Genomic DNA, 24,348 nt, shown 5'->3' on the forward strand with positions numbered 1-24,348 from the left:
TTTATTCATGATCTTGAGGGTATAGAGAGCTGCTGAGTGTTGAGCATTTTTGAAAATTGGGAAAGATCTAAAGTGACTTTGGGGCTGTAACTTTAAGCCACATTTATTTTTTGTTTTGTTTAAAATTTAGCTTTGAAAAATTGCCAGGTGAATTTGTATGACATTCCCCACCTCAAATCCATTTTAAGGTTTAAATTGTGAGAGTAAACTTCTATGTGTTCTTGTAGGCAACTTAGGTATCTTCTGTACCACTTTTATGCAATCTTAGTAATGCCTGCATTCACGTAATGACTTTGTGAGAATTTTTATATGGCTGTCAAGTCTCCATTGCTCTTTTGTTACTCTTCCCTCAGTATATGAAAAATATGTATCTTTTTAAACAGTATTTCAGGACATCTTAAAGCAAGCTCCCAGTGAAAAGAGCAGTTCAGTGTCCTGTGAGTTTCAGATTTTTCCAGTTACCTATGCTTGTGTCTGTTAGGTTTGAACATAAGTATTTGGAAAGCAGAGCGTGATTAAGAATTCCCGAGTCATTTTGCTGCAGCCAGTTACCAGCTATCAGATAGCAATGACCTACATTTGGCCTGATCTGTCAAAATACAGGTGAAGGAGCTGTAGCTGTTTAACCCTCAGCCGGCTTTTATTTGTGAAATATGCTTAATTAGAAGAAGGATTTATTGTCCTATCAACTTTGAGTAAATTAGTTAAGATGTTGTTTATCATTCTAGAGACACTGTTTCTCTACTGATAATGCATAAAAATTAGATTAAAGAAATTTAATTTGTTTTCATTCATTTTTGGAAATGCGAATTTCTGTTCGGTGAAGATGTAATTTATCCATATGAAAACATGTGAGATGTATTGTTTCTGGAAGCGTAAATTGTAGTCTGCGTGATTAATTAAATACTTTGAGATGGAAATGAAAAGAATTTCCAGTAAGTACACAAGTAAAACAGATAACAGGAAAGATGAAGAGAAAGACCACGAGCATGAGGGTTTGCAATGGGAGCTTTGGGTGGCCCGGTGTCCTGTGTGCAGCATTCTGTTCCATGTAACGTTCCCTGTTTTATGTATTTCTTCCCTTCCTATTCTGTTCACTTAATCTAAGCGTGCAATTCCAGTCTTGTTACCACAGCCAAGATGTTTTCGGTCTGCAGCTGTTCCTACCTCCATTTCTGAGCCCGCTGTGATATGCAGTGTCCCTCCCAAAAGGAGGTAATCGGAGAAAGAACGTGGTGGTGTTGCCATTCGGGAAACTGAGAATGCGTCCTTAGGCGCTCAGCCACCCACCACGCGTGCTCTTCTGACTTGAGCTGCACGTTAAACAGAGGTCTCTGCATTTTTCACAGGGAGGCTCAGGTTCCTGTTTTTACTTGAAGGGATTAATTTAGAGTATTTTAAAATGTGACAACTTTATCAATGTTACATTTTATTTGCTATTGTACGGCCATTTACTTAATTCAGTTTTAAGTCAGCTGGAGGTTTCTTGCTACAGTGCTCCTGAGTAATGTAAGCTAGCTCGGTTGTCTGCAGTTTTGGCTGTTTAACGCTCACAGTCCTCCCAAAGAATCCATTAGTGTGCAAGCAAAGGAGCAGTCATAAACTCACGAGGAATTCTACTCTTTACCTTTTACCATTTGATCCTAAGCTGGGTTTTCTGGTGTTTTTGTTTGTTTGTTTGTCTGGGCCCTTGTTAGTAGATCAAGTTCTTCAGTGGTTTCTAGTCAGGGATATTGTTAAGAGCCTTTTGAGAATATCGATAAATTGTTAAACTGTTTCTCTTGAGCATTATTTTATCTATATCTTAAAGGAATTCTAAAGTAATGTATTAATAATTGTGGTTGCCACTTGATGTCATGTTTTTTTTCAAGCAGTCTTGTCTTATTCCTTCAATCTACTTACTAGTTGACAATATCATTCAGAGATCTGTAAACTCTGTACCATGTGAGGAGTCACCTTGACGTAGTTATGAATTACTTCTTATTTCATAGCCATTTCATGCTAGGTGTTGAGAGTGTTTTTTCTATAAGAAAAATGGCCACTTTGTATTTAACCTTTACAAACAGTGTATATATACTCTAGTCCTTTCTGCTTTTTAAAATGTAAATTTGCCTGATGCTTAAGTAGCTATTAGGGCTTTTTTCCCTCTTAAAAAAAAAAAAAAAAAGACTTTTTGTTCTGTTTGTAGACTCAAGTCTGGGATGGAACCTGGACATATCTAAATATGCCATGTAGAGGGGTTTTCTTCCTATATTTAGGAGGATGAATCTGAATGCATTGTTGCTATTATTACCAGCTATTGTTACCCTTTTAAATTAACATCTGCGAAATAACTTCAAAGACTAAATTTCGAATGACTCTACCATATATTTCTCTAGGACCATCTGTTGAAGAAATCAACCCATTCCTTAAGAGATAACAGAGGAGAGATTTTTCCATACTGTTTTCCAGTTTAGAAATCTCTCTGGTTTGTGTATGGATTGCAGGCAAGTAAGATTTGCTGTGGGCGTACACCCTCGACTGTGCCCATAGGGCCCCTCAAAGATCTCCCCTGACAACAAGATTTTACAGAAAATTATGTAAAACTGGAGCTAAGGAAAAGTCACGCGTTTTATTTTAAGGAGAGTTAGAAACAGAGCCATCACCATTACTGGTAGCTAAAAGTTTGCAGAGTTCTGGCCTGCCAAATAAAGGCTGTGCTTATCAGACCTGGGTTTTTAGGTTTTCTGAAAATTCAGTTAAGAGAAATGGCTGACATGAATGTAACTGCTTAAAGCTAAAAGTCACTTTTAAGGACTAAAAGCTTGTCATTTTGAGGCTGCATCTTCCGTCACCTTTTTTCTATTTTAAATTTGGAGTATCTGTATATAAATAGTTTTAAAAAGATGGAATAGCAATTAGTAGCTGATACATACAAGTAAAAAGGATTAAATGTTTTTAAGCCCCTCATGTTACATAGATGTTAGTTTTAGCTGTGTTTTACATAGGTCTAACTTTTCACCTGTCAGCTAGCACCTAGTCAGTGTACGCTTTAAATAACATGTATGTTCATCTTGTTTCTTACAGTTTTACCTATCTAGCTGTGTAGTTCTTCTAAATGCTTATTTTTTTTCTTTTTTCGCCCTTCTCTATCCATCTCTCAAAATCTTTGTACAATGTACTTATAGAGGTTTTCTCTGTGCTGAAATTTATTTGCAGAACAGCCTCTTGCAGAATACAAATGCATGTATTTTATTTTCTGCACATATTATGCATTTTTATGCATTAGACAATGCACTTGTGTTTACTTGAATCTGTGTGCATTTCTCAGTGATGATGAGCTACATATCAAGCAGGACAGGAATTAAACAATATATAATTGAGTTTGGGGAAAAAAAAAAGTTCTTTGGTACTTCTGCAAGGCAGGCAACTCAACGTGTGGCTGAGCCTTTGTTTAACTCATCACCATTAGACTTTTTGGTTGGTGTTATTTTTTAAATTTGAATACCATCAATGTATTTATCCCATTCATTGACTCTCATTTGAGCATGATTATGTGTGAGATTATGCACATTCCTGCAGTATATGTGTGCAGCAGTCCTTCATGTGTGGTAAGCACTACTAATTGTAAAAATCTTTAGTATATCGTCTGGTTTTGGGGGAAGGCACAAGAAAGCCCCACCTCAGAGTTCTGTTACCATTTGGGTAGGTGTGGGTTGTGAGCATTGGGTTTGTCATCCAAAACTTTGACTTCCTTTTTAAATTTATATTGCATGCTATAACAAGATTTCATTTTGATTGCAGACACTTCTTACTGGTGTGTCAAAGAGTGGCTGATCCAAATCTAGGTCAGAGCAACCTATGTTCTTTTCCTGCCTCTGTTCAAGATTCAGCATGAGCTCCACCGAGAACTCTTGTCTGCTCGCTTATCTTAAGCTCAAGTGAAGGGGGTATTGTCAGCTAAGCCTTCACACTGTTGTCTCAAGCTATATTCTCCCTGGTAATGGAAATCAACAGTACTTTGAATGTGGTGGGGATGTTTTTGGCATTTGTTTTTGTTTTTTAAGTGGAGATGGTGGGCTAAATTACATCATAACAGATATAAATTTATTGATTTTCCTTAACTATTGCTTCGCATTAATTACGATTGCTCCAAAAGCATATCTTCACAAAGGTCCCTTTCAAGAAAGGGAATTTAATCTGGAAAATTGGTTCATTCTTGAAACCAGATCATGTTTTTTCATGCAATATTTTTCCATAAAATAGAACCAAATTCCTTCATTACTGTGGGGGTATTCGTGAGCCCAGTAGAACAGTTTTGGAGACGTTACCAGTTCCCCAGCTGTGATTTGCAACCTAATAATTCCCATATAATACATTTCTATTTATTGAAATCCAAAACCGATTGGTAGTAGGATTGTGCATACATGTAAGCTTGGGCAGATGGAATAAATAAGATGAGAAAGTAGCATTTAGAACTGACAGGTTTCTTTGCCGTGAAGGGAATATATTTGGAATATACTTCTGAGAAGGTAAAACTCATGTATGCAAAAGAAAAGATGGACTTCCCAAATGACATAGATCAGCACAAGAATTTTTTTTTTTACATAACTTAGTCCATAGCAAATTTTGACCTTAAATCATAAATGTCAAGTTTACAATTTGGTTTTATGTATGCAGTCTTCAAATTACACTTTTACTATTCCACAGTGGCGAGAAGAAACGAACATGTTTATAATCTAAACCACAACATTCCATGGTTTTCTTTCTCAAAAGTAAAAATTTTCATAGGTTTAAAAAAAAAAAAAAAAAAAAAAAGGGGGGGGGTGGTAGCAAAGTAAGTCGTAACTCCAATACTGGGCTTAAATCCTCAATAAGGAAGTTGATGGCAGTACATTTCAATTCCTCACAGCAGTCATATGGCAGTATTCCTTTTTTATAATTTGTTTGTTTATTTATTTAAATCCAAAACATGGTGTGGATATTTGCAGTATATAAAACTTAATGTTATGTAAATACTTTATTTAAAAGATACATCTTAATTGCCTTAAGCCTGTACACGACAATGTTGTGCTAGAACATAGAGTGAAAGGTATTGTACCATTGTACATTGTTTAAACCTTAAAAAATTGCGTAAATATTGAGGGGGGGAAAAACTTTAAGATCATATTAATTTGAAGTCTGTAGAATATGTATATGAGAAGTAAGCTTCACTTGACCTCATTGGATACAAATAATAATTTAAAGCTGTTTATACATATTACCCTAAACATTCATTTTTGCCTGCATAATTTAGTTTCACAATTTAAATTCCATATATCACTTGTGCACCTTTCTTCAAAAGCAAAGATTGGCTTAGGAAATGTAATTGAGATCAATTCTTTCTTTCCGAAAGATGGATTTCTCCTCAGGTTAAGATGCCATTCTGTGTTGTCAAAAGAGTTGGTTTTAATTGCCTTTTGCTGTGAGACTTTTGTACTCCTAAGGTCTCTGAGCATCGTGTTTCAGGCGTCTTGTCTTCAGTTCTACCGTTAGAGAAGAAAAGTTAAGCATTTTGATGCTTATTTTATAAGTAGAGGATGCCAAAATTCAAAGCAGATCTAGAGTAACAGGTGTATAATTCCACTTTGATTTTGCTTTTCAGCTCAGATAAAGAGAATTAAATGACTTGATTTTGTTTCCCTCTGTTACTGATAGGAGGAACTGCAGTGTTAGCACTGAATTGCCATGAGCTCTAACTTATTATGTAAACAGTTGTGATAGCTTTGAATTTGCTTATATGAGAGCGTAATCAATAGTACCTGAGCAGATGAAAAGTCCCAAACGTTTTAGTGCAAATAATTATGACAATTAATAAAAACGAAAGAATGAAATGAGGAAAACATTTAAAGCTGAGAGTCTCTTACTCCATATTCCCAGGAACTGGAAACAATCCTATGTGTAGACAAGCTCTAAATTCAAGTTTTACCATATTATGATCTAGCAGATAGAGTCTGAATAAAGTCAGATTACAAAGGGTTGTTACCTTCTGAATGATAGCTGGGAATAATTTACCAGAAAGGTATTAAACTTGTTCACTTTGTATTTTTAAGTCAAAAGACTCAGTCCATTAGAAAGCACTCTAGCTCAAGCAGACATTATGAGTTTAGTGCCAAATTATTTGATAAAATTATGCATAGTGATATGTTGATTATTAGAATAGATTACAATAGTGTTGATGCTGCCAAGTCTGTTACTACTCTTTCCAAGGTGTTGCAGTTGTGTCCTTGAGGATTTCCCTCTTGCTCACCTCCTAAAAAGACTTATTTTTTTCAGGCAGCCTGAGTTAGAAATAATGGGATGGTGATGGAGTGTTTGGGAATACAGCACTTGTGGGTTTCCCCTTAAAAAAGGTTTACCGTTGCTCTGAAATGTGAGGATTTTGAAAGGGGTGTTTCAATATGTGCTTGTGTTTTTGCCTTGTTTTGTAACATGTCTAACATAAAGGTTGGCAGTTTCCAGCATCTTGAAACAGTTTGAAGAGAATGAAATAACTAATTAAAAAGCTTGTAAAAGTTCCTAATATTACCTCTGCAGGATCAATAGTTATATTATTTCAGTTATACTCTTTTTTTTTTTTAATGGTAGTTTTTCACATTTGTGTTCGTGTAGTGAGTAGCTAAGTTTAAAATTCAAAGCAAGTTAAAGAGAGTTTTTTATATATCCTTTGCAGCAAGTTTTTAACTTTGCAACCCTGTGCTGGAGATAGACTTTTTGGTAGTCACACAGATACCAGCAGGTTGATGCACGAGATGGGAAGATTAAATTTTTCAGTGATCAGCTCTTTCTGACATGTATGTATAGGAAGAGCAGTATTTTTTTCCTTGATTTACCTGTTTAGATTATAATATTTTTAAGGCAAGACAGTATTTTTGCACAGTGAACAGCACACTGAGACATCAATCTCAGAAATACATTCAAAATGTTACCAATCCTTTCAGTCATTGCCTTTAAAATGCCTATTAAGCCCTATCTGGTGAGTGGAAGCTTTAGCAACCACATTCCTTATCTTGAGTCTGAGTAAAATCTTTCATATCACTCTATATTTTAAAACACAGCATAGATGAAGTCTTTACCACAGGAGCTGGTGGTCGGGTGGGTAAACAGAAACTTAGGAGTCATCAGAATAAACTGAGAATGTATTGTAGCAATAAGGGGCTATTCAAATGCCTGCTTAGCAATTCCATTTTTAATGCCATATTAATTCAAATTTACACTGCAGTGAGGAACATGAAAATATCTTGAGATGTTTACATTTACAATTTGGTAGATGTAATAAAATGGATTTTATAATGATGTAAATCAGTAGGTTGTTGTTTGTGACTCTTGAATACAAACCACAAATGTTTCTTCCTTTCATGTAGGGAATTGGTTTTAAGCACTGGTGTAGTTTATCTCAACAGTGCAAGCAATTATAATGAAGGAAAACATTTTTGCGATTTCAACATCTTGGTTCTTTAATGGCCAGCACCGGTATCAATTCTTTCCTCAGAACATTAGTAGTGAATAAAATATGTTAATGAAGACGATGGCTCTGCCATACTTACAGAGAATAAAAATATAAATTGCTGAACAGATTTCACTGGGCAGAGGGAAGTGCAGAGATTTGCTTTGGTTTTCCTGCTCACCGCCCCAGATGTAAATAGAGAGCATCTTGTGTTTTGTTTTGGGGAGGAAGAGGGGATCTAACTTTTTTTTTCCCCCCCTTCTCATTAACGCTTCAGCTTTTTAGGAAGAGGTCACTCTAGATTATCTATAAAAGTTGGTCAGTGTCAGATTCTCAAATAATACAGCTTAAGCCACAAAGCATTTACAACTCTATCAGATGTCTCTGTCCTTTAGGATTACAAGAACTTTATATAGTGGATTTCTATGCCTCAGGGGCACGATTTACATACAGCAGCATACTACTGCAGCTGTATGTACTGATTTAAACTAGCTTCCATTGCAAGAGTTGGATAACGTAACAAGCTAAACAACTGATCCTGTGGACTACCATACTGAAAGTCTTGTCAGTGATGTGTTTTTTAAGAAACTTGCAGGAATCTTATCTGATGTAACTTCTTATTAGCAAAATGATGCCAGAACTGAGATATTGTGGCCAATTGTTTGATAAATAAGTGGATCCCAGCAATAGATTTTTCGGTAAAGGTTTTCATTTTCTTCAGATTTGCAAATAACTGCAAGGTAAAGACTGTCCCTGTATGTGATTGAACATGTGCTGTGTCAAGTCTAGTGAATCTGCTACTGATCAGCAGACCATAACTACTTTAGGAAAAAAAGCTGTTGTGATGGCTGAAGTCACCTAATTCAATGAGGTATATTGTGTAGCTACGCTCAGACATGCCAAAAATAACACAGAAAGAAATTTTAAGTTTTGGCTTTTAGCATGCCTAGCTGCTATAAACTATAGCTACAATGTTCACTCTCATTCAGAAATTTCTAAAATAAGTTTGGTTAATTTATTGTCTTGGTCAATATCTGAGAAAGGTAGACTGAATTTGCCTTCCTTATTAAGCAGAGATTAATCTGGGATGAGTCAGATATCCGTTCATGGGCCATCATAACCACTGCCAATTAATAACATAAGAAACTGGGAAAAGAGGTGAAAGCAATGCTCAGGAGGAGAACACATAATTAAGAGGGATTTGCACTTGTTCAAACAGCTGCTACTATGTTTTAAGCAACAGTTGCACATTGTGTGCTGTTTGTACAACCTGTATTTTGCTTTGGCAATTTCCTATATTAATTTCTAACATTCATTAACTTTATTATATGGATGTTTGCATATTCTTGGTTTTAAACACAGGTAGTCCCTTGTTGGCAATGGAGTTGCGTATTTTAACATTTTAGCATGTGATTTGTTGGCAATGGAATTGTGTATTTTAACATTTTAGCATGTGATTTGATTTTTATTTATTTGGTTTCATAATCTATCGTGAGTATCATTTCTAAAAATAATTCACTTAATTGACTTTCCCCCTGTGGTGAATATTTGCACAGCCTTTTATTTTGATGAAAAGCAGGAAGGCAGCTATGCTTCTCTGTCAAAGAGAGTACAAAACTAGGGGTATATTTGGGGTTTTGTGGGGGGGGAGGCGGATAATTTCATGCTCCTTTGGAATCAGCTGAAGCTCAAGCGTGCCCTCACTGACTTGCTATGGGCCAGACGCTTTCCTTATTATCCTGCTTAGGGACAAATTCTTCTTTTCAGGCCCCTGGACTTTTAGGGGTCTGAACAGTTCATGGCAGCTTATTTATATTAAAGAAAAAAAAAAAAAAAAGCTGAGTTATAGTGTCCCACTATCGTGGTTTTCAGGATGATGGTACCTGTGGAGCTGGAGTGCCTTGTTGTGTTATGCCATTCAGGGTCACCTGCATAGATCATTCAGTCACTGCTCAAAGCTTAGGGATAAGAGACTGTTCAGTTCAAAATGTAACTTTTAATCTTTTAGCTGTTTTGTTCTGTTATTACAGCAAAGCAACTGGTTTGACTATAACCTTGGCAACTTCATCATCTTGACCTCTGTGTTAAGATAAAATTTCTACCTTTTAACACAGAGCCACCTCTGGTTTTGTTGTATAAGGTGGCTGCTCCCTCTTCATCCTCTTCCTCACCCTCAGAAAGAGGAGAGGATGTAGAAGAAAACCTATGTTCCTATTCTTGAGGCCTAGTTTCATTAAGGCTATGCTTTTATTTTGTCATACTAAACTAAAATAGCTTTGCTCACTTGTCACAAAAATGTTCTCTCGTTCTTTCTTGTGATTGCTGCTGGAGCATCATGTGGTTTTTCAAAGGATCACCGTATTTTCAGGTGTCATGATCCCTATCATGGTGGTTAGTCTTTCTAATCTGGTGGTGCTTGAGGGAAGAAGGAGTGAGTACTTCAGACTGAGTAGTTTTCCCCTTTCTCCTTTTTCCTTTTCTCAGTTTTGCAAGGACTCCAGCCAGGGCCCCTAGCACAGACTTAATGGAACTTCTTGAAATAAATGCTTATAGGAACATTTGTTGATTGCAGTGGTTGTAGATTAAAGTTTTGGATAATCCTGAACTCCTTTGCAGCACTGGAAGAAAACCTGTTTTTGTTTGTTCCTTTAGGAGTTCTTTTGTATGCTAAACTGCACTTGCATGTTGTCAGGGAACTGTATTATGATTGATGCATGTGAAATGTGTAGGAATTGTAAAAGAAATAATAGCAACAAAAAATATCTCATTCCAACGTGCTGTTTGAATATATTTTTCCTTTCTTGTAGCAAGAAAGTGTCATTTTTTATGGTTTGATTGTAACTTTTATTTCTAGAGAATCTTAAGGAAAGAATTAGAGGCAGGACAAGGCATTCTGTCAGCCAAATGGGAAAGCAGCGTGGAAGCTCTTTAAGGCACTTTCTTGATTTATTTCGTAATAGATAATATCTATCTTTGTATATTTTATTAATATTTAACTTAAAATACATCCTTTTCATGTTTTATATAGGAATAACAATACCTTGAAAAGAAGCTTTAAAATGTTTTATTTTCTGTTTTTCTGGTACGTGCTTTTGATTTGCTGGTTAGGATTTTTCTAGTGATGATAGGGAAAGTCTTGATCTTAATTGTACAAGGACACATGTGCAAGTTAAATACAGCTGCTTCACAGAATTTTAGACCCTGGGAACAATCTCACTGAAATCAGTGGGACTGGGTATCACATTTAATGTGAAGCATGCACACTGTGCAGAATTGTCATGTATTTGATGGTGTTTTCAACACAGGAATGCTTTTCAAAAGTATTCCCAGTACAGTTGACTGTGTGACCATTGTCACAAATACTCAGGCCCTGCTTTCTTCGGACTAAAGTGTAGATTTATATCAGAATCTCAGCTTTCCTTTTTTTCCAGAAGAAAGTGATAAACCACATTGCTACAGGAGTGAAATAATGCTTAAAGCTTGTTTGAAACTGGTGTACATCAGACTGTATGTGAGCTATGGGAATGGCTGAAAGATGCTGCAGAAGCCTAAGATGCATTGAGGAGGGGGAAAAAAAGTGCACAAAGAGTGTGGAGGGCTAGTGAAGTTGGTTAAAGTAGGATAAAGCTAGTCATTTTTGAAATGTAAGCATACTTGTCATCTGCGCTGTAATACTGATGTATTTTCCATTTGTTGCTCTTCCATTAACCCTCCATCTCCTGCATCTTTAATGCTGCATTTTAAGTTGCATTCAGTCTTACTACTATACGGACTTGCGGTTCTCTGCGTTAAAAGATAATGCTACCTTCTCATCTTACCTGTTTCACAATAAATGGAAGTCCACTTAAAATGTCATAAAAAGTGGATTTGAATAGATATTAAAAAAACCCCTATTAATAACTAGCACTGTGTAAAGTTCACTTTATGACTTTTAGTGGGAAATGAATGATTTGTAAAAGGCTAGTGTAAAAAGAAATGTTGCAGAACTAAGTACACTTAAGAATAGAGTGTTAATCCTTCTCACTATACTGTTGTTCGCTTTGATCATATTAGTATCTGTTTTGTTATGAGCAAGTATCCAGCTGTCCACAACACTACTTTATAACATTATATTAATTAACCTCATGAAAAGTGTAAACATAAGTCTGTAAAGATGTGTTATCAAGCAGAATTATGAGAATTCTGTTCATTCAAGATATCTCTTGAATAAAATCTACTCTCTGCTACTAATGGCTCAATTTCTGCAACAGCTCTTATCTTTTAATATTAAAATTTTCTGTGCTACTTCTTCCCTTTCTTGCTGTTATCATTTAGAGAGAACTGAACATGCAATCTCTATTTTGAAGTAACATGCAGTTTGTGCAAATAAGCTAAAATGTACTCAGTGGACCATCCAGAATGCTGTCTATTTAGTCTAAATATTTAAAGAGCTAGTTGTCTGAAAAGGAGTTGAGGGACAGATGAAGCAATATGAGGGATTCTGTTGTCTAGTTGGTAAATAATTTGCTAGACTGCTAAGCATCTTTGATCCTTAGTGGTTAAGATGTCTCCTGTCTCTCTTACCCTTTCCTGTTCTTCTTTCTACTCTTTTCAGCCTTGTGATTTAAATATTTAAGATAATCATTTTTCATGAGCAAGTATAGAGGGAATTTAGGGGTATCACAAGTCAGTAGCTTGATCTCTGCTAGTGACATTTGTAGTACTGAGAATGTCTAACTTCGTATATTAAGTATTTTAAATGGACAGATCTCAGTGAAGAAATGTTTCTCTCTAGAATGATTTAATACGTAGCGCTTTCAGATGTACCCTGGAGACAGAAGCAAATGGTTTTCAACAGTGAATATTTTAAAGTCACAAATTATGTAGGCAACTCAATAAATGTATCAGCAATCTTTGTCTTCCAACCTTCTTTGAAAAATTTGCCCTTGATGTATCAGAGTCACTTTGAAATGATGGGAATATGATCTTTAATCTTTTAAAGTAGCTCTAGAACTAAGGAAAGCTTTCTCCATGTTTGATGTCTTAGAACTAGTCTTGAACTAAAACAAAAAAGTTAACATTTAATGCTGTGTATCTTCAGCTGAATTATGAGATGAAACTGGAACTTTTCCAAGTCTGAGGGAAAAGTTCAGTGTTAGAATGTGTTAATGACAGAGGAAGCTGTTTTGTTGTTGGAACAAATTATTTTTAAACTATAAGAACTTTTGTATGTCAGGTGGACAATGAATAGCTGTGAAAGCCCTCCTGGTGTGTTAGCCAAACTTTCAGACAGAAGCTACTTTTCATTTAGTAGCAAGTTGGTTATCCTTTAATAGCAACCTTCCTTCAGTCAACAGACCTTTTACCTCGCTCGTTTAACCGTGCACATTGCAGCCAGTAATTATATTTAATAGACCCTGTCATCAGCTGAAACCACAAGGGACACTGCAAGTTCTGGCAGAATCTTCATGTTTCAGACTAAGGTGGACAGTGTTCCTGAGACAGCGTTGGCTGGTGCCTGGCTCTTGGAGTGGGATTTTTGTTTGTTTGTTTGTTTAATTTAAAATGCCTATTCGGAGAAACTCTACAGTACTTGTCAGCAAAAGTTCTTTATGGAGTAAGTGAATTTAAAATTGGTTTCCAGGACTCTTTCCTGGCTGAAAAGATTAAATGTTGTAAATTTAGGTAAAACTGCTGAATTTTCATATGTGAGTAAAAATAATACATATTAGGGAAGTACTAGTGCTGCCTATTCTTTAAAAAAACAAAAACAAACATATGGAGAGAAAGAAATTTAAGGAATTTTCAGTTGTTAGAAGAACACAGAGATGATAAGATCCTTTGAACTAATCAATGGATCTACTGTGTGGACTTCATGCTGTTTTAAGAGCGTGCACCTAAGTCATTCCCCATTGTCCCCATCTGTGTTTTCCTGTTTTAATTACATTTAATCGAAAATGAGAGGTAATAATATGGGTTCCCAGGAAAACTACTTGGACTATGTTCCTGAATTGTTTTACAGCAGTGATGTCCTTCACCCCTATAGTTTGCTGATTTGTTTAAATCCTTTATTTTTAAATGTTCCTGTTTTTCTTTCAGGTAAAAATAACAGATATTGAAAGTGAAGAGAAAAGGTATGAGCTTTTCCTGGGACTTCTGGAATCTAGTCATAGTTCATCTGCGTTTCAGCACTTGGTTTTACTCCTTCAAGCTTGGCCACCTATGGAAATGAGCAACAGGTGAAAATATTTTCAAGCAGTCATTTAACAAAACAGTGTAAAGTTTTGTCACTTAAGAATTTGATCATGAAGCTTCCAGTCAGTGAATTCAAGTGTGTGCAAGAGTATGACCTTCTTGAAAGGGCCTTACTGGGAAAAGTAAATGGTGTATTTAGAGCAAAATTGAATCAATTAGTTTCTTCTAAAAGCTATATACATACGTATCATGCAGAAGGCAGAGAACCGTTTTATTACCTGAACTATATCACATGAGGTTTCTTCTAAGTACTTTAAATTTAAAGTTTGCAATTTTCCCTTACTTTGGCAGTATGTAGAAAACCTGTATGTAGGAATGAGAAGTTCTGTCTCTGGCTGCTTTTTCTATTCAAAGCTACATTTTACAGAAATATCTTGGGAAGCTAGTCTTCAAACAGTCATAGCAGGTGGTTTGTAGAAAGTCTGCATAATGCTACCAAGCAACGGTGCTTCTCTTTTCTAGATCTACTGCCTATTCTTTCCATCTCTGAATAAACCACCCAAAAGCAAAGAATATACATTAGGGCAAATATGCCCAGGAAATCCTAACCCAGCAATATGAAATGAAAGTAATTGCTTAAAAAATTAATATTGCACACATTCTGAAACTGTTTATTGCAAGGTGTTAATTTGGAGCATCTTGACTGCACTGTTTTTGTACCAAGTCTTTGCTTTTTGTCTATCACTTTCTGAACATACTTAAAGGTGACAGTTTTAGCTGTTCTATTCTCCAGCTGATGATGCTGTCCAAGATTTAAAGAAACATACAATCTTATATTACAATATAGAGGCAAATATTCTGCAAGGAGAGCAATAATATTAATATATCTTTTGGCTGGCCAATACAACTTGCCATCTTTTAGTAGGTTAGAGACACCAAATGATACTTCCTTTGGATTACTTTGGGCTATTGGCTACAACCTGTTTGAACTTGGAGACTGCATTCCCTAAAGTGCTTGTGTGCATTAATTTGTAAGAAAAGTTATGGAATATCTTTTTTATGAAAAGTAATTCTTTTGTGTACTTGTAGAGAACTGGTGCATTCGAAAGTAATCTGTAAGGGTTATTCACCTTCAAGCCTGCAGTTTGTTGGCAATTTATGGATGAGAATTAATTCAAATTCTTTATGACAGTTTTATGAGCCAGAAATTATCCTCATTGCATTAAAAAATTATGAGGTTTGCTGCATGATCTGTCAGAAATTCACATTCCAACTTTCCTTTTTAGTTTTGGTTTAATTGTGTAATTCAACATTTGATGCCTCACAGTGAGTGGTAACTGTCAAACTTTGTTCAAAATTGTGCTTAGAGTTCAGAAAAAAAAGAAGGAAAAAATTCGGAACAAAGACTGAATTAAAAAACTGCTGCAATACAATTAGTGATATTCTTTTTCTCCTTGCGCTGAACAGAAATCCTGAAGATTTTGTGAAAGGAGAACCTTCCTTATAAATAGCCAGTTCTTTTCTACTGCTCAGTAACAGAAGAGAGTAAAAACTGTGTAATTTTACCTCCCACTTCGTTTTCTGTTCCTTCAGCCTTCCTAAAGGGCTATTTCACAAGTGTTTGCCTTTTTTTATTTGCTTACTACAACTTTCAATGCAAACTTAATGATAACAGTCAGATTTGCAATAGGTCTTTGAGGAGATATGATATCCCAGAAAAAGTGAAGTAGAGAGAACAAAATACTGATCAAATTTGATTATTTTCACAACTGACAGTGGAGTAAATTTCAACGGCTGGGATACATCTCAGTTCCAAAAACTGTAAAGTGTGGAAACTAACACAAAATACTCAGAACACTTATGTAAGACTCATTTAGGGTCTAAAGTAGGTAGTGTAGTTGCTAGACAGTGGCATAATCTGCAACTAGTTGTCAAGAGTAAATAGTTGTCAAGAGTAGCCTTACGACAGCATTGGCCAGCTCCCTCAGCAATCACGGATTCTGAGTACCTCAAACTTTGAGGCCCGAATGAGGAGAGAATGTGTGCAGGCTTTATAAAACAGAATAGACACCTTAACTGGGTCCTACTTCAAATCTTTCTGAGGTCTTCAGTAGGTTACTGAGTACTGTCAGAGTGAGATCCTGATGATATGACTTTAAGTGCTTCTGTGAGTTTGCACAGTCGAGAAATACCTCCCAACTAGTACTGTGCAATTTTACAAGATCATCAGCTCTTCAACATTATTTGAGAGATACCATAAGTTTTAATAATTACTAGCCAAGTGGCCATCTTATATTTGAACTTCTTGTTCTGTCTTGAGACTTCATGCTAAGGTCAAATTGCAAATTCTATTCTGTCACTAGAATTTTTTTTAAATTTATTTTATTACCAAAAATTGTTGTCTCTCTCCACTGCTTTGCCATTGCCAGCAGGCATTGGAAAGCCCTTAGGAGAAAGTTGCCTTCTTGTCTTTCACTACCAATACCCACCTTTCCTGGTTTCTTTGGGAATGCTCTGACTTCTGAGATTCCCAAACATGATCTGCACTGCAGGCTTTCAGCAAGATTTCCTGAGCTCGGTGCTATCTTCACATTCATTAGCTCCAGAGAAATAAAGAGCAGTTCAGATTTGTCACATCTCCTTGCTTTTCCCTGAAACTCTAAACTCCAGAAAAACAAAAATAAATTTAGTGGAGCAAGCGGTTACATTGTGTTCATAGTGGTGAAACAGAATTTTGTTGTTTTTGTTGTTTTTTGGTTGTCGTTGTTGTTTTGACAAATAAGGCAATCACACAAGGTAATCAGGCTGTTGTATACTTACCACTCTTCAGTTCTTCAGTTACCCCTGCTGGCTTGGAAGGGTGGGAAAGAACTTGTCGTCTACTCTGTTCCCTGCCTTAGAAGTGTTTTGCCTGGGGAGACGAGGATTGAGGCTGAAAGATGTGACAGGGGTATATTTTTCTTTTGTGCCCTCCTTTTTCTTTTCTCTTTTTTTTTTCTTAGTAGGAATGTTGCATCTGCAGTTATTTATTTATTTATTTATTTCTCCTCCCAATACAAAAATTTGCCCCAGTACAAAAATGTACCAAAGGGCAACATTGTGCACTCCCTGGGGTCTTTTATGTGTTTATAGTCCCATTGCTTTTCTTTACTACCTCTTTTGCTTGATACTAACAATGCTTAGAGAATCGATGAAGCACTTTATAAATCCTGCATGAGTAGGAATACTCATTGTTCCTTGAAAGTGCTTGTTTCTAGCTCCCTTCTAGTGCTTTAAGAGAACATGCATGATGCATTACTAGTAGATAGCATGATCTTAGTTGAGTGCTTTTTCTGAATTACCTTTTTTCCTACTTGGTTGTATGGGCTCATGTTATCATGGTTCCTCAGTCAGATATGTTTTGGAGGTTTGGTTTGGTTTGCTGTGAACAAGTCTAAAAGAGAGAAAAAGGATACAGTACTTGTTACCAAGACTTATCCTAACTTTAAATCTAGGCTATGTACACCACGTATATAAAAGTGTGCTTCATTGTCCATAGGAATAATGTATCTGGTGTGAAGGAATGTTTTCAAACCAATTTTGGCTGTGCTGTCATCAAAATGAATTTGACTGAAAACATGTCTTAACTGTTAGTAATGCTCCAAAAATTACATTCTATCCTCATTACACCCTCAATCCCACCACCTCCAAATTGATTAATTCTAAAAATAGTCAGGTACAGCTGTCTTTCATATACCTCAATATGAGACAGGTATAATTTCATAAACTCTTGCCAAGTAGATTGTTAAATTTTTTGAGCTGCTTCTTTTCACTGTCTGCTGGAAATAGTTCATATTTCTTTCTAACTATTTTAAATTAATTATTTTGAACTATTTTGTTCTGTAAATCCTGGAATTACTCAAGCTAGCCAGGAAGCAGAGACTGTGCTGCAAGTTTGAGGCCCAGCGAAGATCAGAAAGATCTTTGATTCTTTCTGCCTTCTTTATCCGAATCTTCTCTCATCTCACTCTCAGTTGCCATTGACAGTTGTTTTCATACTCCCATCTCTGCATCTTTGGCACGGCTGCAAGCATTCTCTTCTCTGATCTGGTTTCTTCTCTTATTCTTGCAATTACTGGTGCTTCACTTTTTTTTTCTTTTTTTTTTTCCACCTCTGTTGCATGCTTCCATGTCAATAGCATTTAATCACACTTACCAGCTTAGTTTTTCTTATATATTCTTGAAATTCTATTTCTGAAAAACCTACCTTGATGAGTCAGTTGGAGTAAAGCAGGAACTTTTTCTTTGCAAGTTCTTTCAATAATCTCATTTCTTAAAGCAAGTAGTATTACATTATTGAGCAAAGAGGAGAACTGAGCAGTTAATATGTTTAGCCGTATGCATTAGGATTTTGTTTAATCTTTACTTATTTATTCATTCCCTGGTTCAAAAAAAGGAGCATTGCTGCTAACTCATTGATTACTGGAAATGTAGTAATATATGCAGAAGTTGAGGAATTTAAGTCTGAATCAGCCGAAAACTTAAAATTTTAGTTTTCAGCATAACAGTAAATTTCTAATATTTAGAATTGTATGTCAAGCTAGAAAATAAAACTTACAAAGGCCAGCAGGAAGGAGAAGAACTGACGTTTGGGGGCAGTTGGGGTTTTCTTTTCCTTTGTTGGAAAATTTGTAACTTCTGTAAGAATGATCCATATCTGAATTTTTTGAATTCTTGTATTTGAAAACTCTCCAGCTATATTATGCTCCTTATTTATCTGCAAATATGAGTTTCTTTATATCATAATATAGCATGTTGACTGTGAGGAAACAGTGCATGGATGTGGCTTGGTTGCTAGTCAGCAGTACAAAGCATATAAGATTTTTAATTTTAATTCTGCAGCCTTGTTATGTATGTGTGTTTTTCCATCAAGGGTTTTTGTTTTGTTTTTTGTTTTGTTTTGTTTGTGTGTTTGTTTAAACCTTGGTTGAACCAAGATAAAATTCAGGAAAGAAGAAAACTGAATTCTACCTGTAGCTGTCAGATTTTTGGTGTTTTAATTTACAGATGCTAGATAACAGATATTTATTAGACCAGGCAAGTATTTGAAATGATTATGAAGAATTATGTGTATATAAACCAGAGAAGTTTTGTATAGGTAAAGGATGTATCTGATGCTTTACTTACATAAACAAGCACGTGCATATAGCAAGCCTCAAGAGTTTTGCATCATTCTGGTTACTTCTGATTTCTGTGTTTTGAAGGGTGGATCTGTTTTGTTTTCCTAATGGGAAGTTTTTCCAGATTCTCTTGATTTACCTCTGGAGGCAGCAGCTATAAAGATGAAAATTCATTATAACTCTCCATGTCTCTAAGCAAGAGATGGGTGGTATAGCAGGAGCTACTAAGTTAGCCAGTGGCAAAGAGGGAGCTTCATGTTTTCTTCTCCTAACTATATTGGGATTGCAAAGTTTGAGTTGGTTGTGTTGTGCTTGTGGAGTAAGCAAGCGTGTCTGGGTTTGAGCAGTAGATTGGGAGGAGAGGAGGAGCTGCGCTGCCAGCCTTGGAGCAGCTCTGTGTTCAGTGACTGCAACTGATGGAAAGGCTCATTAAGTTGTCAAAAAGAATAAAGAAAATTACTTCTATTTAATTTGCACTCAAAGATCCTTGCACTCCCAGCATCTCTTCTTCATGTGGAGCAGGTATCATTTGTTTACAGTGTGTGCTTTTTAAAGCAGAAGATGGACAAGGAAGAGCTTACGTGTATATGAAATAGCAAGTCATTCAGCTCCTGAATTCTGCCAGACCCATTGCATGGTCTGTGCAAGCTGACTGGCTCTTTTAATGATAAAACTCCATTTACTGCTAAAATTTATTATGTTATTTTCAACAATTGCTGCTAAGTAATACCATTAATGAACAATACTTCCAAAGCACTTTACAGCTCCTTCCCTGAGGTGCTGGACAAGTATCGTAGTTTACACTGAATTCCAGAACAACTTGTAAGAGTAATCTTGCTGTGATTTCCACGCCCTTCCCCCCCACCCCCAACTACAATGAAAAATTTCCCATGTCTTTGGAATATTGATTGATGGAGTGGTTTTAAACCACCTTTTGTGCCTTCTTAAATTTAGATACAGATGATCACAGTGGTTGTGTTACTGTGGCTTAATTTGATCACCATCTAAGCTGTCGATGTGCATGATTTTAGCCCTGTGTAGATGTGAATTGAAATGTGTTAACTTAATTCACGTTAACAAAATGACAGTGTGGACGGGACGTGTTCCAGTGGCATACTTCGTGCTCTCTGTTAAAAGCCCTGTTCTGCTTTTTTCCCTTTCTGTCAGTACCTCCTGTCCTAGCAAGCATGTGTATCACTAACAAAAGTGGCCAAGCGTCTCCGTGATCCAGCAGTAGCAGCTGTAGGCCAAGATAAGTTCCAGCAGCAAAACTTTGTAGTAAATGTTGCCTTTGCCAACATGCATGGTAGTATTTACTTATATCTAATGTCTGTCTTCTGTCCGAGCCTGACTGAGCAATGGTGATCTTGCATGAAGTTCTATATGGAAGGAAAACGACATTTTAAATACGTCAAACCAGCGTGTCTGCCTACCAGTGGGCAAGTACAGATGCACATTGTCACTCTCCTGCACGTTGTAATGAGTGTGCTGGGTGAGCTATAATCAGGGCTTTTATGAACAAAAAGAATGCTTGTTTATTTTTGTTTGCACTTTTGTTTGTACTTTTTGGACCTGAAAATGAAAATTTGCATCTTGAAAATTTTTTCTCCACTAGGAAACAAGAGGCAGATATTTGAGAGATGGATGCTTTTAGAATGTGATCAAGACAAACAAAATTAGGAATTCTGGTTTCCTCTCACCCCTCCCTTGATACCATTCTGTTTGGGAACTTGTCTGGTGGAAAGCCAATGGAAGCTCTTCCTGTGCTGTTCCAGTTTCATCAGTCTTTATCTGGCGTGAATCCTCCGAGATCGTAACAGCATGTCATAATTCAAAATGCTTTCAGCTTCTCTGTTGCATTGAAAGAATGATAGCATCAGGATAGTCACTTGTCCCAAAACCTTTTCCCTCTATTTCATAAAATTGTACTGCAATTCATTTAAAAAATAACTACAGATTTTAGATTTTTTTTTCTTTTTTCTTTTTTTTGTGTGTGTGTGTGTGTATGGGCAGATCATGCACAGATAACAATCCTTGGGTGAAATTGGGGACTGTTATGCTACAGAGATGCCCACCTGAGGAAAAAGAGAAGACAGGAAATGAAATTTTGAAGATCTGTCGTTCTTTGTGTGAGACAAAGCACATGCTCCCTGTTGAGGTAAGTTTTAATTTAAGGTGTCATGGGTTTGAGGCCTGTTTTGGGTCCCAAGTATAAGAAAGATACTGACATACTGAATCCAGTTGAATAAAGGCTGAGAGAATTGGGTTCATTTGGGCTTAAGAAGAGATGATTGAGGGAGCTCTTATTGCTGTCTTTCAGTACTTAATGGGAAATGTGTGGAGGAGACAGAGACAGCCTCTTCTCAGAGGTGCTCAGTGATAGAACAACAGGTAATGGAGAGAGGTTACAACCTGAAAAATGCTGATTATGTATAAGGAAAAAAACTTTCATTGTGAAAATCATGAAACACTGGAACAACGTGCCCAGAGAGCATGTGAAATCTCCATCCTTGCAGGCCACTTGATATTGTCGGAGCTGCTTTGAGTGGGAGATGGTTTGATTAGGCATTTCTTAGAGCTCTATTCCAGCCTAAATTATTCTTTGAAGAAAGATTCTAGTAATACATTACTGGCTGCAGTCAATGTGAAAAAGTTATTAAATAATTAATAATTTTCCCACTAATATATGTATAAGATTTAGTAAGGAATCCCTAAAAAACTTGTTTATGATCAAATTTATATACAAGCATTGCTTCTTTGAAAGAAACGTTGTATTCTGTCTTCCTTAACCTTGTACTCCTACTTCCATGCAAGCACCTCTTAAGTAGAAAATTAATGAAATGTGTTGTACATAAATATTATATACTCATGAGGACAGATTTGAAAAATGCTTACTAAATTTCACACAGCTTTAGAGTAGTCCTGTGCATATTTCTTACTATGCCAATTAATCTCTTATAATCATTTTCACACGATCATAGTCTTCGTTATAGAAAAAAATGACATTAAGACTCAAAGCAGAATAGAAACAGTACAATCCATTTAAAATGTAGACAGGTGTCTGGGGGGCCTTTTTTCCTCTCTCTCTCTCTCTCTTATTTTTTTTTTTTTTTTTGATTTTTATCAAGTTCAAAGTCTGTGTAAAACATAATTCCAGAAGGTGTCAGCGAGCTGAACTGATATTCCTCCAATGCTGGATTTTAGTACCAGATCTTTTTGGGGGGGAGGGGGCGGCATTATTCAGAAGACAGATTTTTCCATTTCCCTTAGATTAAATAAGCATTGTTTTACTTGTTTGGAATGCACATGTGTTTGTTGGACTACCTGACATCTCCTGCATTGCCTGATTAATTGCTTTAGAAAGTGGCAAATCCTTCTCCCTCCAGTAGGTATTAAAGTGTGACTCCTCAGAATATCTCTATCAACTGACGGTCTTACGTCAGTTGACAAACACCTAAAGGAGAGAACGCATCTAGTCCCACATCTGTAATTACTTTGAGGTCCTAGTGGCCTTAAGATGATTGTCTCTTGGAATAATAGAGCGGCCATTTGCTCTCCATTTTTTCTATTTCTGTAGCTGGTTATTCTTGATTTTTATATATGAGTTTACATTGCATGTTTTTCTTCATTTGCTGTGTGATCAATTTCTTTTGTTCAGATAATTTTGAATTTAAATGCTGTCCCTTCAGTCTGCTTTCAGCCTCTCCCAGCACGATACTGTTGTGTATAGATGCACAAGTGTACTCATTATCTAGCCATCCACGAAAATACTGAATAGTACTAGACCTAGAAGAGACTTCTGTGAAATCCTCTTGATATGCTTCTCCAGTGCTAGAGCAAGCCATGGATAGCTGCAAAACCAGACAGAAAAGTTATTTTACAAAAGTTTCAGCTAGATCATGTTAATCCAGATTTTGGATTAGGACCTTCCATGTCCTCACAGGTAACATCACACCCCCTCTCATGAGCAGACATCCAAATGTCCTTCAGTGCTCATTGCAAAGGTTAAAGCTGCTTGTGTTCCTATGGGAAGTGCCATGGTGAGTGAGTGGCTGGCTGCTTAAAGATGCTCCTTCCTGCCCAAAGCAGCAGTCTAGGCATTTGTGACAGATGTATAAGGTGGGTTTTTTGGTTTGTTTGTTTTTTAACAATTTGGACAGCTTTGTGTGCTTTTTTCCTGCCACTTCCTGTGGAAAAGTGGATGGAAGCCACTCCAAGGGTTTGCAAGCTGGACCGGACTATGCTAGACCTTCTTGCCTGGTGTCTCTGGAAATGTGTCATGAAACACTGTCAAAGTCTTGCTAACCCCAAAACATACCATAGGAATGGCCTCATTCCTAACCACTACATCTGAGTCTATAGGAACCATTTATTCTTTTATTTGGTTTTTCATTGTGTGTTTTGATACTTTTCATGGGATTGAGAGTGTCTAGTTGGTTTACAATTCCTTTTCCCTTTGCATGTCTGCTTTCTTCCATGTCTAAAAGAGGTTATTTCTCTTTTCCAGTCTTCTAGAACCTGCCCTGTTCTCAAATGTAATGTCTCTTAACTTGCTTTTATTATTTCTGTAGGTGCTTTTAGGTGAATTTTTCAGGCCCGGAAACTTTTTTTTCCCCCCCTAGACTGAATTTTGATACTGAAGTCTCACCTATTATTATTGGCAATTGTTAAATGCCTATTTGGCTGAAACTTCTTTAATGAGATTTAAAGGAAAAAGACATGAAGCACTTCAGTTTTCTTGGCTTTTTGTTGCTGGCTTCTTATTCTCATTGTGTCATGAATCATAAAGTCATGTGTTATAATGCTCCACGAAAACAGACACAGTGCAGTCTTTTCTTACAAGACATATTAAGTGAAGAAGAGTGAGTAAAAAGTGCTCCCATCTGTAAACATCAGGTGAGTCTGACACTAGAGTATAGTACCCTCTTAGTGCAGCTGTATTTTGATAGGACACTGAAAATGAGGGACAGGAGAAAAGGCCTGCCAAAGTTAATGCACGAATGAAAATGCCCTAAAGTGGAAGATGAAAAGGGTGCAGTACACGAGCTTATCAGAGATTGAAAGGTGATTTGATTGTATTCTGCAGATATTTTTAGAGGGAACAGAAGCTAATAAAAAGCACTTCTGATTTATAAAGGAAGAAATAACAAGAAACAATTGAATTTAATTTAGGCTATTTGGGATTTTAATAAGGCAAAGAATTACTTCGACAAGAAGTAAAATTTATTATTGGAACATTTCAAGGGAAATGATAGATTCTGTGTTCTTAAGTGTTTGTAGTAAGGCTGGGTAGCTATCTGCTAGGTATAATTGGATACAAGTTACTCCAGTCATCTGGCTGGTAACTACCTGAAATCTAATGATCTTTGGTTCCAAAATCTGCTAGTGTCAGATAAGCATTAGTCGATTAGGTAAGTGTGTGTTTTCTTAAGTTGAAGCCTTTGCACCTCTTTGAACGAAGTCGATTGTGCTAGAAAACATCTAGTCAAAATGTCTAACCACTACTAGAATATAATTTCCAAGCATCTTAATAATAATGCTGGCATGTCA

General features: G+C 36.4%; 1 protein-coding gene across 3 annotated transcripts in view; it reads left to right on the top strand.

The window, feature by feature from the left end:
• The window catches only part of NBAS (NBAS subunit of NRZ tethering complex), a 186,031-nt gene that overhangs the window by 149,030 nt on the left and 12,653 nt on the right, over positions 1-24,348 (top strand). For 2 of the 3 annotated variants that reach the window (XM_064508451.1, XM_026097158.2), the window contains exons 49-50: positions 13,544-13,683; positions 20,812-20,956. In XM_064508451.1, the coding sequence (XP_064364521.1) occupies positions 13,544-13,683; positions 20,812-20,956 (285 nt within the window). Of the gene's footprint in view, positions 1-13,543; positions 13,684-20,811; positions 20,957-24,348 lie in introns of those variants that run through there. The other variant, XR_010388180.1, reaches the window with a different exon arrangement.

The sequence above is a fragment of the Dromaius novaehollandiae genome, chromosome 3 (genome assembly GCF_036370855.1).
Source record: "Dromaius novaehollandiae isolate bDroNov1 chromosome 3, bDroNov1.hap1, whole genome shotgun sequence".
In the NCBI taxonomy this organism is placed as follows: domain Eukaryota; kingdom Metazoa; phylum Chordata; class Aves; order Casuariiformes; family Dromaiidae; genus Dromaius; species Dromaius novaehollandiae.